The sequence below is a fragment of the Parus major genome, chromosome 20 (assembly GCF_001522545.3).
Source record: "Parus major isolate Abel chromosome 20, Parus_major1.1, whole genome shotgun sequence".
In the NCBI taxonomy this organism is placed as follows: Eukaryota; Metazoa; Chordata; class Aves; order Passeriformes; family Paridae; genus Parus; species Parus major.
The window spans coordinates 11,297,074-11,312,685 of NC_031788.1; the positions used below are offsets into that span (position 1 = coordinate 11,297,074).

The 15,612-nt window shown below is 44.5% G+C and overlaps 1 protein-coding gene across 1 annotated transcript; it reads right to left on the reverse strand.

The window, feature by feature from the left end:
• Positions 1-2,142: 2,142 nt before the first annotated feature.
• Positions 2,143-15,360, reverse strand: NPEPL1 (aminopeptidase like 1). The gene is made up of 12 exons (XM_015647835.1): positions 15,172-15,360; positions 14,109-14,294; positions 12,791-12,961; positions 10,154-10,243; positions 9,405-9,486; positions 9,079-9,221; positions 8,443-8,520; positions 5,840-5,940; positions 5,106-5,229; positions 4,570-4,746; positions 3,818-3,928; positions 2,143-3,066 (listed from the first exon to the last, which is right to left on the reverse strand). The coding sequence occupies exons 1-12, from the start codon at positions 15,319-15,321 to the stop codon at positions 2,908-2,910; spliced, it is 1,572 nt and encodes a 523-aa protein (XP_015503321.1). The 5' UTR covers positions 15,322-15,360; the 3' UTR covers positions 2,143-2,907.
• Between the last annotated feature and the right edge of the window lie 252 nt (positions 15,361-15,612).

The following is a 15,612-nucleotide window of genomic DNA, read 5'->3' on the forward strand; positions in this document are numbered from 1 at the left end:
GGAGGACATCTGGGAATGGGGAGTTTGGGGGTCCCCACGTTCAGCTCTCTGAGACTGAGGTCAGTACCTTTGAAGGGCTGCTCGGGGCTCCTCACAGCGAGGTTTGCAAAGCTCTGCAGGTGCTGCTCCCTGCCCAGCCTGTGTAAAGTTTGTGTGTAAAGTTGCTTAAGTGGTGCCAGAACACACTTCAAGTGCAGACCTGAACCCAGAGGTCACAGCTGTGGTGTCTGGAGGTGTTTCCTGTAAGTGCTGCTCTGTCACATAGCAGGGCCTGGGAGCTGTCACTGATGCTGGGACACGCGGTCAGGGCGGCTTCTGGGACCTGCTCACCCCAGGACAGGCAGTGGTGGCAGCTGCAGGGACAAACTCCAGCTCTGCTGCTCAACGTGGGCTTATTTCTTATTATGGTAATAAGCCCACATAGTAATTTCTATGTATTTGCTATCTGTAAGGTGGTTTTGGGATCTCCCCTTTCGAAAATTGCTTCCAGGTCTCACACCAGGATACTTCAGGGCAAAAAAAGGAGTTAAAATTGTTCAGCACCCAGAAATGGGTGAGTAAACTAAAGGAACTGAAATTCTACTCATTAGGGGTTAAGAAACATTGTGAGCTCCATGGGAATGATCCCAGTGCAAGCTCTGTGAAACACAGAGGAAAAAGAATCATTTATTTGGCAAATACAGCTCACAAATCACTGTATTGTGTAGGTCCAAAGCTTGTGCTCTGGAGAATAGACCTTTTATCAAAACAGAAGGAAATAATAATGTACATGAGGAATAGCAAGAGATTTTATAATGGATTTGAAAGAAAGAGCCTCGTTTTTTATTTTGTATCTCTGATTTTTTTATTATTAGGTGTTGAATTAATTTATTTTATTGTCCTTTAGCAAACTTCAGCTGGTTTTCAGGTTTTGATTTCACAAACATCTAATTTGCTTTTCAGGTTTTTCTTAATAGATTTCTTTAATATGAGGTACTTAGTTTTAAAAATGGATTCTATTAAGTGCCTTCCAAATTAAATCCAACAGAATTATGCCTTGAGACATGGCAAAACTGAAGAGTATGATAATGAGCCATCACAATCAAACTTCTCTGCTATCATTCAGTGAATAACATCAGAATTGAGCCTTGTACCACAAAGCCACAGGCTACTTTTTATGTAAAAATCTGGCAAAATACTACATTTCAAAATTAGAATTATTTTGAAGAATTCTTCTGTGAAATGGAGATTGAAGATGATCTCAGAGCATTGAAATTAGAACATGTTGCTATTTGCTTCAATGCTGAGTCTGTAATAAGAGTAACTTCATCAACACATTTCCCACAGCAGCTCTTGGTACCAGGTAGTGCTTTATACCAAGTGTAAAGAATGACCAAAGGCAGAACTCATTCAGATACAGATCTCTTAAAATTCAAGTGGACCAGGGAGCCAGAACAGCAAGGGAAAATCAAATACAGAAGTCAAGAAGATCTGGGGTTGTGGCTTTGTTGTTTTTTTTTTTTTTAAGTTACATTTTGCCTACCAAATAGGGCCACACAATCAGAATGAAACACATTCCCTCTCCCTTCTGCATTACGCTTTCCAAGAAGTTTTTAATCAAAAAGACTCTTGGTGTTCCTCAGTGTTGGAACTCCAGGTAAAACCAACACCAGTTCTCCAGAGATGCCCTCCACAGGGAAAGGGACAACCCCTCACAGCTCAGGTTGAGTTGATCTGCAAAACAGCCAGGGGGGTGCTGGGGGGGATTTCTCACCACTGACGCTGCTGGAGCCAGGAAATGTTTCCAAAGGCTGATCCTGGGGCCCCAGGACAGGGATTTGGTGTCTCTGCTCCCAGCCCGGTCACTGCCATGACATCAACTGGGACCAGTCACTTCCCATGGGTGTCCCAGCCAAGCCAGTGCCTGGAAGCTCCCTGTGGCTTGTAGAGCAGCTCACACTGAGCATCCCTGACTGCTGCTGAATCAAATGAAATGAATCAGAAAGTTCTGCAGAACTGTCCCAAAGCACTTGCTGCAAGCTGTTCCTCTCAGCTTTGTCTGAGTACTGGGAAAAGGAATGTGAACAGGGTAATGATGTTGTACACAAAGTTTTGGAGCACTCAGTGTTCTCAGAAATGTAAATAACACCAGAAAACACCACATGGGATATGTAAGCTTCTTTAATAATAATAAATTTATTAAGTGGCAAGAAGCCACTCTGCTTTGTAAACCGATTTTACTCAATCACAGTCCCTCTATTGTTTTCCTCATTTAACATGAATACATTCTGTAATTTGTATGTGAAACAATTACATAGAGATATGTTCTGAACCCTTCTTGCTGATTTTACTGGTCAGAAGAACATTAAAACATGCGGAAACAGCACCTTATTAAAACTATAGGCCTTTTCTCATTACATCTCCTTTGCTGCTAAGCTAAATTGTCTCTGAATAAGCCAAGTCTACAGAGTTTTTTTTCCTCGTCCTGTGTTCTGAGATGTAGTGGGGCCTGCAGAAATGTCTGATAAAACCTCACATATAATAAGTAATTCAGACTTTGTAAGCAATAGCTGCAGTTGCTTGTTCAGACTAGAGAGAGCTTCTCATGCATTAATGCACTTGGTTAGGTTTTGTGAGGAGCTCAGAGGAGGACGTGGCCTCTTCCTGATATAATTAGTTGAGCCTGGACTCTGCACCACTGATATTGTTCATCAACTGTGTGCACCAATAATTTAAAAAAAAAACCCAAAACAAACTAAACAATACATCAGGCTGTTTTTATCAGAAACAAGTAATAAATCTTATCATGATAGTAAAAAAAAAAAAAAAAAAAAAAAAAGGCAATTTCTGACATGTGACATTTCATTGCTTGAGAACAGATCAGTGCAAAGTGAGGTAACCCCACACCCTGGCAGGGCTGCGGCCGTGTCAAACCAGGCGCCGTCTCTTGGAGTCCCTCTCCATCTCCTCGGGGGGAGAGTCCCCACTGCACCCCAGGGGAGACACCAGGTTTAGCAAAGGGTCTTCAGAGGCCCCTCCAAACAGGGACAGCAACAAAGCCACGCCATAGCCAGTAGCTCGCTCGCCCTAGAACAAAACCAAAACCTCACAGTTCACACTTGTAGGATTTGGATTAGTTTTAATTTGGCTGCTCATCCAACGAGAGCTGTGGTGGTCAGCAGCCACAGCCAACCCCTGCTCTGTGCTGCTGTGTCCTCCCTGCCACTGGAATCTGGCCCAGCTGGATTAAACCAACACATGAGAACTGAGCTCCCACTGACTTGTGGGTGGAGAGTGGCCAGCATTGTTCAGGGCAGGGGATCTCCCACCCAGCCTGAGCACGGATTTGGAATACGAGCTGAATAAACTGGTTTAAAAAAACCAGAAGCAAGTGGAGTGAATTGGCTTGGTTTTTAGGAAAGAGAAAAGAATATACACATGTTCCACCAAAAGGAGGAGAGAAAATCTCCAAGAGGGAACGTATTTTTGGAAGGATGATCAATTCTGGTCAATCATCTTAAAACAACATGGTTGAAAATGGAAGGCTGGGATTATTGCCATGAGCAGAGACCAGGCAAGTTGTCAATGCTCACAATGATAAAGATGTCACTGATTAAAGTGGCTGCTAGAATATTTTAAAACCAAAATGAAAAATATGAACAGATGAAACTACCAAACCAAGAAACTCACAATGGAGACGAGTCAGTGCTTTTCTAAAGGACCCTTCTCCACCTATTTCTGTCCCTCTGAACTGAATGGACACACTCCAGAGCCCCTGCAGGCAGCAGCAGGTGTGTTTCCCCAGCCTGTGTGCCCAGGGAGGGGCAGGAACACTCACAGCATGCACAGGAGCAGCGATGTCGATGTGCACCCACACCCCAGGCCAGTCGAAGCCGATGTGAGAGGCAATGAAGAGCCCAGCACAGGAACTTGGGGTATTGTCTCGGTCCTGTGGGAGCAATAAAAATAGAGCTGGTCTCACAAGCAAAGAAAATGTAAATGTCCTGCATAGAGGAAAGGCAGTTACAGCTTAATGAATGGCCCTGAAACAGTCTTATAAACCAACTTTACTGTAAACCCTTGACTTAGTTCCTAGCAGCAGTGTGGCCCTGCTTAATTCCTCTTCTGCCCACACTCCTTTCTGTAGAGGTTTTGGAACCTCACACTGCACACTGGAACTCTCAAATGCAGCAAAAGCAGCTGCAGTAAAAGCAGCTGCAGCAATTCCGAGGCCTCCGTCCTCAGTTTCCTGGTTTCTGCACTCCCAGCTACTTCCTCTGCTGGTGATGTATGATCTGAGGAATGTCCATCTTGATTTCCTAAAAGGGCTCCATCCAGGAATTCAGCATTCATTCAGAGCCATGCTTAAAAGGCAAACAGCCCAAAGATACCTTTGCAGCAGCTCACCCTGTTTAAACCTGACACTAAAGACAGTCTGCAGAGCCCCAGGTGAAAGACACTGAAGACCAGGATAATATGGACCATTTATAAAAGGTGCCCCCATGAAGAGCTTTCAGCAGGACAGCTTGTTGTCTAGAAAACACACATCTTTATGTAACAGAGAAATTTAAAAGAAAAAATAACTCTTACTGCTACAGAGTTCTTCATATCAGCTACAGCAGAGGTAAATTCACTGAAGTGGAGCTCAGGGCAGTACACCAGAGGATGGACCAAGTCTCCACAGTTCCTGCCAGCTTTAACACAAGCCTTTTCCCATTCTTCATTATTGGTAAGAACAGCAGCATGGTATTTTCCTGTAGCAATTCCCTGGTGAGGTAAAGGACAAACTCAGGAAGAAGTCACCTTCCACCACTGCTCATCAATATAACCTTGTATAAAATAGGAAGAGGTGCTAGAAAATAATAGTGTTAAATTTATGGCCTTGTATCACTCTGTGTGTGACTTGAAATAAAAGCCATTTCATGGACAAGAAAATCCTGATCACTATTAACAAATCAGTTCTGGTAATTATAAATTGAATTGCAAACATGCAAACATGGAGTACTGGCCTGCTTCCATCAGCTGCTGATGTCACCAGAATACTACTTTTAATTTAAGTATGCAAAAGCAAAAAAGTTGCATAAAGAACAGAAAAGAAACTGAGTTATAAATGTAAAGTGTTGTACCTGAGCTCCAGTAAGAGTGGCCATATCCAGAATGATATCAGCTCCAAGGTCTTTGCAGGCGTAAGCGACTCCATCAGCCAGGATCAGGCGACCTTCTGCATCAGTGTTATTGATTTCCACAGTTCTGGGAGGAAGAGAGGGCATGTCAGACTGGAGAGCTTCAGGCTGGAAGTCAGGACTCACCTGTCTGGACTAGAATACTTGAGAGAGCAGCCTCAGGCCTCATGTGCTTCTCTTATTTGACCCTGCAAGTCTGTGGGGCTGCTATTCCCCAGCTCCAAGCACCCAGACAGAGCACACAAGGAAAAGGGAAATGACAGTTCTGTGGCAGGCTCTGCCTGTTGAACCTGTGTGATACCTTGTTGGGATTCTACAAATTACTGCCAAAGACGTAACATCTGTCCTTAAAAGAGATTCTGATGCCCTGTCTTTGCTGCTTTGCCACACAGTGCAGCTGCAGAGGGACACAGAAAACTGGTTCTACTACAAAACCATGTAAATCTGAGGGCTTTAAGGCAAGTGCAGCTCATGATATACATGTATTTTTATGTATATTTATATACCCACAGGAAAATCTAAGTACACTTAAAACTCACTACTATGGATGTCTGGAATGCAATTACCAATATTTAGGGAAGCTGATTTAGGGACAGCCTCACAATCTGCATGGCTCTCAAATTAACACAAAAATTATGTTTGTTCTGTTTATGGAAAAGGGATAGATACACTCTTACTTTCCAGAGTAAAGAACATGAATGTCATCAGGTCTCGTTGCACGTGGTCCCACTGCGTTCTCAGCCAGACAAAAAACAGCATGAAGATTGTCCTTAAACCCCTGTAAGAACCAGAGGGAAGAAATGGCTTTTGACTCACATCAAGCTGATTTATTGGGACTGAAGTCACTGAGGGATTAAGACTTCTTGACAGCAATGCTACAATTTTCAAAGGAAATCTGGTTTTAGGACAGGTGGGTGGGTGTTAGTTCTTAAATGTGTTGTTCTTACTGGGAGGAACACAGCATTTTTAACCTGTTTTGTTTTTTTCCCTTAGCCTCCTCTCTTCTGGTTTATCTCATAATGCTCTAATTTTGATTTAAAGTCAAGTGCTTATGTGGTTATGGATGGTATTTTAAAATGGATGATGATTCTGTTATTTATACATCAGTTGTATTGTGTGGAGGGATTCTAGGAACAGACAGGGAGTCAGCAGCATTTAACAAATGAAAACATTGTTCCTCCTTAACTGGGATAGTTAACCTTAACAGCAGCAAATTCTGGGGGAAAACCTGGGCCAGTTTTATTCTTAATCTCTTGATAAAGGTCTGTGGCTGAAGAAATCTGGGCTTGCTGAATCAGCTCATGTTCTGAAGTCTGAAGGGCAAAGGCATCAATCAAAACCTTTCAAAATAATGGGCAGCATTTAGAAGCCATAAAGTAATTCCAGTTTCTAGCCCAGCTGGTGGACAAACAGCATTGCTGGAGATGGACCTTCCTTCCATGACCCAACTATTCACAGAGTCCCACTGCACTGCACTGGAGTTTTCTCCTCCAAGAGAGACATGTTATTAATCTACTGTCAAAAAGTGAAAATCTATTTCCAGTATCAGGTACCTTTTCCTGAACCTCATTCTGCCTGCAGCTCTTCAAAAGCAGGATTCACTATGCTAACATGCAGGATCATGTTAACAAGAAAGAAATCAAAAATTTAGGTCAATGTTTTTCTCGTCTCCCTTGTGTTGGAAAGCTCACAATGGAGGAAATGCACCTTTCTAGGAAAAATCACTTGTTTAATTTTGCCATCCAAAGCCTTTTAAAAACATGTTGTGTAACTGTTGAACAGCATGCAGCCAGGTATTTTATGAAGATGGAAAATAACCTCTACCCCTCCTCCCAATGAGCTTTCTATCCAACACACATTTCCCACTTCAGTCTCTGTGACAAAGCACAGCTCAGTGAAACCTCTTCTATCTTTCTTTTATTCTTAAAAGCATTAAAAAAATAAGTGAAGCCTTGAAACACTAACAACAAATTCTTCCCACTGCCTCTCTGAACACATTTTCTGCAGGGATGTCATTTACAGGTCTTCTCACACAAGACTGTAAAATTTAGCAGTGAGTTCATTCTTTTGTTTTTACATATAAAGGCATATAAAGATTTCTCTGGGCTTAGTTTGTCCAAACACATCACTGGCAGTTTATTCACTGTTGCAGTAACTGTGTATGAACTGACAGATCACTTGTGCTCACATCTACTGTGACTGTGAATGGAACTTCTCTCAGTGCAGACAATCACACACAAAACTACTCTGGAAACAAGGACTGAACCACTGAAAGGATGTTCCACATCCATGGCTATCCCAAAGTTTCCCAAAGCACTGCAATCAAGCTCTTGTCACTTGCAGACCTCTGACATAACTTTCTGAAGGATTTAGTTATGCAAGGTACTTATTCTGCCTGAGATACAGCTCACAAATCTGTTTTCAATTTTAATTCTCAGCAGACAACTGTGAAGTTCACAATCTTTCCACATCAAACATGCTGTTAGGGCCAAGGCACAGAGCTAGACTATTGAGAAATGGGAATTTGGCACTGATCAGCCCCTGGACAAAGCATCCATCAGATCTATGCATTAATCTGCAGCAGTAAATATGTTTTGAACTTTGGATACTCCTTGGAGGCAATAGCTGCTCTGTCAGCAAGACTCAGTCACTGGATTTGTGGAGAGGGCAGAGTTTTATTGGCAGCAGCCACTTTTCCCCAGTTTGCATAGTTGAAGCGCAATAGGAGTATTTGTAATTCTTCATATTTCAATACCTGGCTTCTTCTCAGCTCCCCCACTACTTTCTGACCACAGAAGCAAACCAACAAGGAGCTCCTGATGACACTAGAGCTGCTATTTCCCCACTAGGTTAATATTAGACCTGGCACAGGATTTGGAATATAGAAAGACTTCATATCCCAAAGTCACTCATCCCCTTCTTCGCTAAGGTGACAACAGCTGCCCCAAATCCCACAGCTTAAACAAAATCAGCACTGGATAACTCAAGTATAGACCTGATTCAAGGAACTAGAAACCACTCAGTCCACAGAACAAACCCTGAAATTCAAGGAAGATCCTTAAAAAAAAACAGCACTCAAGGAATTTCTCACAATTCTCAAGATCCCAGTAAAGACGTGAAATATTTTCCTGGAATAGCAGAAAGAGCAGAGTGGCTCAAGCTCACTAAGAGCAGTGGCAGGTCAGAACTTCAGGATTAGACAGGCTTCTGTCTCTGGGAATATATCCAAGCTCCTTGGCAGTGCTGGGATACATGATATCAATTAACACATTTTACTTACTTGCTTTACAGTGGCTTTGAAGGCACCCAAAATAGCAGCTGCTCCACCACAGTCTCGTTTCATTCCAGGCATAGTAGTCTGTTTAAACAGAACCATAGAAATTTTTTTTGTCTTTGAAAGAGAATTTCACATGAATGCCTGCTAGAACCAGTGTTTCTGATGCTTCTGAGGCTCTGGTTTTGACAGCGCTCAGCTGTCAACAACGCAAACAAGGAACATGAGCCTCTGCTTATTGGTGGATCTGGTCTTGGAACTGAAAAATACTAAACCTGGGCTGCTAAACTTAGGAAAGTAAAAAGAAAAACTTTGTGTATAAGTTTCATGCTGAGCCAAACTCCAAGGTGTTTTGTTTCTGTCTTTGAAACCAGAAATTAAACATCTTTGTTCCTACCTTATGCCTTTCAGAAGGCAATATTTAAAAGGCAAAATATCATGTTGCTATTGAATTGTTCTGTAGTGGTCCTTGAAGCCCATTTGGTCTTCTCCCCTGATAGTTTGTGTCCATATGGATGACAACAGATCAAGCATTTAACTCAATAAAAAGGTACTTTTGTTTCCTACAGACATTATCTGAACTACTTTCATCACAAAACAACAGTGTAAGCACAGACAGCAGCAGAACAAATGCTTCTGTACCTTTCCCTTGATGCTGAGTCCTCCAGTGTCATACACAATACCTTTGCCCACCCAGGCAATGGTCTGTGTGGCACCATCTGGAGTGTGACTGAGAACTGCCAGGGCTGGAGGATGCAGAGCTGCCTTTCCAACTCCATAGATACCTGGAAAACAGAGAAATGAACCTGTGGGGAAGGAAGACTGCAGGGAGCCCCTGTGGGTATTTTCTTGGAATACTATGGGCAACAAAACAGTTTCAAAAATGTGCAAATGAAACATTACAATGGAGATGGCAAAAAAAAAAAGTTATCTGTTATGAAAAAAGTGGAATACTCAACAAGAGTTACCTCCAAAGCCTCTCTCTTTCAGCTCCTCATCTCGGATAATGGTAGGAGTAATCCCAAGATCCTTACCAACTTTTTTGATTTCCTTAATAATTCAGAAAAAAGGACATTGTCACTCAATCATCAGGACACATTTGTGCCTTTCCACACAAATGAGTACCCAGGTTAGAGGAGTTTTTGTGATTTTTGCATGCAGACACATACAAACATTCACAATTTTGGGAGTGGTGCTGCCTTTCCAATGGCCTAATTCCACTGACACATCCTTGACTTACTATGGCATGAAATATAAATTTGACCTTTAGGCTCTGCCAGTAAAAGAAATCTTCTGAGGTAAAGGACAACTGTTCACTCTATTGGATCATGATGTAATAGGACAGAAATAATTTAATTCTCAACAGCTTTCCAGATCTTTATGATGAAGCTCATTTGAAAATATGTCAACTGTCCCTTAATTTCAGTAACTCTGGTCCCCATCAGGTTTAAGACAAGAATCCAGTGCCATGACCAAATGAAGAACTCATTTTTTCAGCTTCCTAGTGCCCAACTTCAAGCTGTAAACTCTGCCTCCTTCCAACTTTGCACAGCTCCACAGAACGTGAAAGGCCAAAGGAAGAGCCTGAGCACCCCTGGTTTGATTTTCTTCCCACTGCTGACACTCAGCTTTCACTGAGAGACAGCAACACTCGGGTTTGATTACTGCAGTCTAGACTTCCAATTAGCAATTCTCACTCATCAGGTGCATCACCAACCTCCAGGAAGTTGTCAGTGTTCATCTCGTTGCACGGGGTGTCCACGATGCGCGCGGCCAGCCGGACCCCTTCGGTGGCACTGGCCAGGCACTGCAAACACAAGGGAGGACACCTGGGAAGGGGCTGGCCTTTGGCACAGCTTTGCATTTATCCCTCTGCAGATGTGTGGCTCCTCTGGAGCATGTTAATGCTTAACTGCCATCACCATAGGCACTGCACAGTTAAACAATGTCAGCCAAGCTAACCATTAGTTTTTCTACGTGTCCGACTTATTTTTCTATGTGCTTGAATTTCTAAGCAACTGTACTCCTTTACCCAGCACACTGGTGTTGCAAAATTAGTATCTTTCTCCGTTATGAAAGGGAGACCAAGGAGGCAATGTGAGGTGGAGGAATGAAAGATAAGAGGCAGCTAATTCAGGAAGTCACAATGAGCTTACGGGCTGCCAGGGCTGGAAACCTGCAGAGATTGTGTAATCTGCAACATGGGAAACTGCAGAGTTTGTACAGGGCAGGCAGAGTGGCTGAGGGCAATAAAGATTACTGCTGTGACTGTGTCCTATATGGCAGGCCAATGGGCAAACTGGAATATTTCATGTTTGTGTACAGCATGCACTGTTTCCTGATTTCTGTGGCAAAATGGACTGACCCTCACCTGGACTGAGCAAAAACTTATCTTATCAAGAGGGGACAGAATCAAAATGGTCAAGCAGCCAAGGCTGTTCCCCTAGATCAGAAGGATTCTCCTGGCAAAAAAAAGACCATGAAGACACCAGACACGAAGCTTCAACTTTTAACTCCCATGAACTAACAACTTGAAGCTGTAAGACCTGGGGGAAGGAAACTTTGTGCAAGCTCTCCAGTAGACACACTACACTGAGGACCACACACAGCACTGGGGTGAGTCAAGATGGGTTTCACAGGAATCTGAGGTGTTGGACACTCATGCTGAGGCATCTGAAGTTTAGCTTGGCCAGACCAGCCTAAGGACTCCATACATTTGTATCCCAGCACACTCCTAAACCTTGGCTTGCTTTGGAATGGTTCCCAATTCCCTGCAATTACTTCTGATTGCTTTACTGTCCCTAAAGGGGTAAGGACCTCCTCAGGAGCCAAGCTCTGTCTGGGCTATTCCCTGTTAGGCCCATGCAGGTAAAAGGAGGTGCTCTAACCCCAAGGCCAAGCCCCAGGGGAGCAGCATGACTTCCAGAAATAAGCTGTGCCTGTGTTTGTGTTTCCAGAGTGCTCCAGAGAACCTGGATAATGGCAGCCTTTAATAAGTGCCTTGTAAAGCTCTGACAATCCCTGCTAGTCCTCACCATAAAATACCCTGTACAATGCAGTAGGTGTAAAATACAATATGCCAAGGGAGAGGTTTAGATAAAAACATCCTACCACATGCCTCTTCCATGCTCTGCATTAGCTGTCTGGTGCTGGTTGAATTTAAGGGGTGCAAACTCAGCTAAGAAGAAGCCAGTAATATTTTTGGCATTGACATCAAGGGGAAAAACAGGAGGTAGAAATAATTGCAGCTTTGTTTTTAAGCTAAAAATAACCCAAGTGGTTTGGAATCTACCTATCTGAAGGAACTATTTTTGACAGCAGCTATGCTTTTTCTGATTTGGGGCATGGAAAAATGGAGTGATCAAGAGTTGTACTCTCAGCATGCCTGTCTTTGCCACTTTGCTGAAAACTGGGCTGGCACCATTTTCTGGGGCCAAATCAGTTCATGGAGTAAGGACCGAGCACAGAGGAAAAGACACTGAAAAAAAAATACCCTAAAACTGTAATTCTGGGAATTGCAAATGAAGCAACACCATATCCTTTGTCAAATCCATTGCCAAAAGTTTTAAGGGATTTCTGTAACCTCACTGACTGGTCAGCTAAGGAAGTATCCATCTGTACTGAAGCACAGAGCCCGGATCACTGAACAGGGAGTTCCCTAACAGATTAACAGCAAGCCTTGGAATAGCTTTTAAGTTTATGGATCTTGAAGAGGAATGTCCTGGCATGCCAACAGTTACCTGATGTGGAGTTTCCTCTCTGTAACAGTTAAACAAGGGAAACAGTCTTTGATTTTCTGCCATTGGAAGATGACTTGGATATATTTCACTGTCATGTACAGCTCCAAGCTGTTTTGTTTCTTAGTGTCTTGTTTCTGGCCACAGTTCTGCCAGAAAAACTCAGCCAAAGAGGTACACCAGACAGAAATAGCAGAGGCCATATGTGATCCCTGTTAAGAGACTTTTAGTGGCTTCACTGTGATGTTCACCTGCACAGTCACACACAGCTTTTGCCTGGGTAGAAAAAAGTAAGAAGCCCACACACTAAAAGCAGTGTAATATTAAAGGCTAAAAACAGAGCTTGCATCTGTGATACACAGAGAAGAGACATTTTCTCTGTGCTGTTTGTTTGGTGTTTTCCATCCCTGAAATCTAAATTCTGAGTAACATCCTGAGCATCTGCTGCAGTAATATGTTCAGTATTTCTAGTCACAGATGCTGTGAACTGATCAACTTCAAGGAACCTTGAGCTAAGATAATTACACAACACTTATTCCAGAGGCAGCTGGAGACAGATCCATTTGCACATGCAGCAAACTGAAGGAAAAGATGACAGAAAACCCCCAAAATCTTACTTTAAGTGTTGCCAATTCCATTGGTCCATTGTTTTGGCCAACCAGGAAGAATTCCACTGTGACAGTTTTCTTCTCTGTGCGTCTGGAGGCGCTGGACCGATGTGTGAACAGGGGGAAGGCCCTGGCCAGGGCACAGGCGGAGGCGAAGACTTCAGAGCGCTCACACACCATCTGGAACAGCAGCCAGCAGCAAAATATGTCACACACCAGGTGGGGAAGGATGCACTTAAAAGGATCTGTTACTTGGGGTACTACTGGGGAAGAGGGGGAAAAAATGAGGTGGGTGGGAAATAACTGAACCCTGAGTCAAGACAAGCTCATTCATCATGTTTTGCATGGACAGGGAGGCAGCGTGAAAGTATCCCAGTGAACTGGTCCAGTTCATTTCCCATATGGAAATGAATTACACTGCTGGAATTAGTTCATCCTTATAAGGGAGCTGGACTGCTGTAATTACACCAGTGCAATTAACACAGAGCAGGACTAAAAAAAGTCATGGGAATCACCAATATCTGCTCAAAACAAATATAACAAAGAAATCATATGAGAATGTGAAAGCAGGAATTGTATGACAATGTGGCTAATGTTAACCCAAAAGTTTGCTAACACGTAGTTTATTTTTCTTAAGTTCATTATAGAAATTACCAATGGACAGCAGTTTTAGTTGAACATTTTGAAAGGGTAAAAATTAGGTAGAGTTATTACTCTTACAAGTAAGTTGTCCAAATGAAGAGTACAATTAAATTTATTCACTGACACTGACTGTATGAGTCTCCTCCAACAATCCACAAATCTGATATTAATTGGAGAACCCACAGAAACAAATAAATTCATCAGGCTCATAGAGAAGATGACCAAAGAAGTCCAAGAGCTAGTGCTGCAAAGGACTCACATTGGAGCATTATTTGCATCAAGACTTTTAAAACTCACTGAACAACACAAGCAAGGCACCTCTCATGGGTTCTGTGATACAGACATAACACTCTCCACTTAGGCTACATCAGTCTCCTGAAGCATGTGCTGACATCCCAAATCCTAGCTCAGAAAAAGCCACTAATGGTTCACTTTGCATGGGCATTCCACGTTGAAGATGTTCCATAGGAATCCAGATTTAATTTCTTCCTCCTAATGTGCTTGAGCATGCACAAGCCATTACAGTCAGGTCTTGCCTACATGTCAGTGCAAAACCACTCATGTCAGTGTAATTATATCAGTCAAACTTGTCCACCTCCAGTCTCCTTGGAGACAGCTACAACCCGGAAAAGTCGAGAAAACACTCGCTAGACATTTTACCAGAAGCATTTGAAGAGCCACTTACAACAATGCATCTGTTGACCCCTCCTGGCAGGCAGTTCCTGACCAGGCGGGTGATGAACTGCGCTGCGGACGGGCTGTTGTGCCGGCTGACCCTGGACGGCAGCGCGGCCACCGTGGCATAGTTCAGGTACAGGGGACAGCTGTCCGTGGGGTTGGGATTCAGAGTGCTCAGAGCAGACTGCCAGATCTGGGGAGAAACGAAGGATTTAAAGACAAAGAACTGTGCCAGACTTTCTTTCCCACCTCACTGCTGCTGTATTTAGGCAATTTTTAATGACAGGGGCTTAGGTGTTGGAAACAAAGAAATTGTGCACAAGAACCTCTGGAGTGAAAAGAAACAGGAAATTTGACAAACCTGTTCATTAACCAGAAAACAGAAATGTACTTTCCATTACAAGCATCTCCTTTAAGCCATATGAATTACAATCTAAAACCACACTGTTTAGTGCACAGGCTGGTTCAGAGCTTTCTTAACTTGAAACAGTTTTTCTAGTGATAAATAGAAGGACTGATTTAGTAGCTCTGAATTATTATTTCACATAGCAATTTAATTAAAAACAAATAAAACCAAGAAGGGTAAATATTGTCTTAAGAGACTGGGGAGCCCCGTATAACAACCCCTGCCAAATATCTAGCGACCTAAAAAGCCGCAATGCAAAACGTTTATCATTCTACCACAAGCCATTACCACCACTAAACAAACAGGTCCGCAGCTCCCACCGCAGTGGCTGCGGGCGGGGAGGGGGCTCTCAGCGCTCACTGCAGCCGCCCCCCGTCCCCTCAGAGAGGGCAAAGCGCCTTTCCCCGGCCGGGGTGGGCACAGGGGCTGCGGGAGCGGCTGCCCGGGCGGCCCCGGCGCAGCAACAGGCTCGGCCCGGCCCGGTGCGGAGGTCCCCGGGGCACAGCGGCGCTCAGGGCCGGGCCCAGGGCCGGGGCAGCGCAGCCCCCGCGGGCCGGGGCGGCCGCCGCACCACGAGGCCGCCGGGCCGGGCGGGCAGGCGGCGCGGGGGCCCCGCGGGCGCTGCCGGGCTCTGAGGGGGCGCGGACCCGCGGCGCGGCCTCACCTCTTCGGTGACCCGCGGCTGCAGCTTCCCCCGCAGCTGCGCCCAGGGCAGGCGGTGCAGGTTGTGCAGCTGCCCCAGCACGAGCAGCGGGCGGCTCTGCGGGTCCGCCTCACCCGCGCTGGCCTGGAACTCCAGCTGCACGTTCGCCATCTTCCTGCCCGGCCCGGCCGCGCCGCCCCGCCCCGGGCCCGGCCCCGGCTCCGCGGGGCGGGGACGCGCCGGTGCCGCGGGAGCGCCGGGCACGGCCAGGGCAGAGCCGGGCACGGCCGGGGCAGAGCCGGGCACGGCGCTGAGCCAACAGGGCTTTCCCAGTGCTGCTTTCATAGTGCACTTGCATGGTGGGCTGGAATAGAATAATGTTTATTCTGATCTTTTTTTTGTAGTTGCCAAGCGCCTCCTGTTAATGTTTGGTCAGCGGACAATTATCAGTATATGGTGATT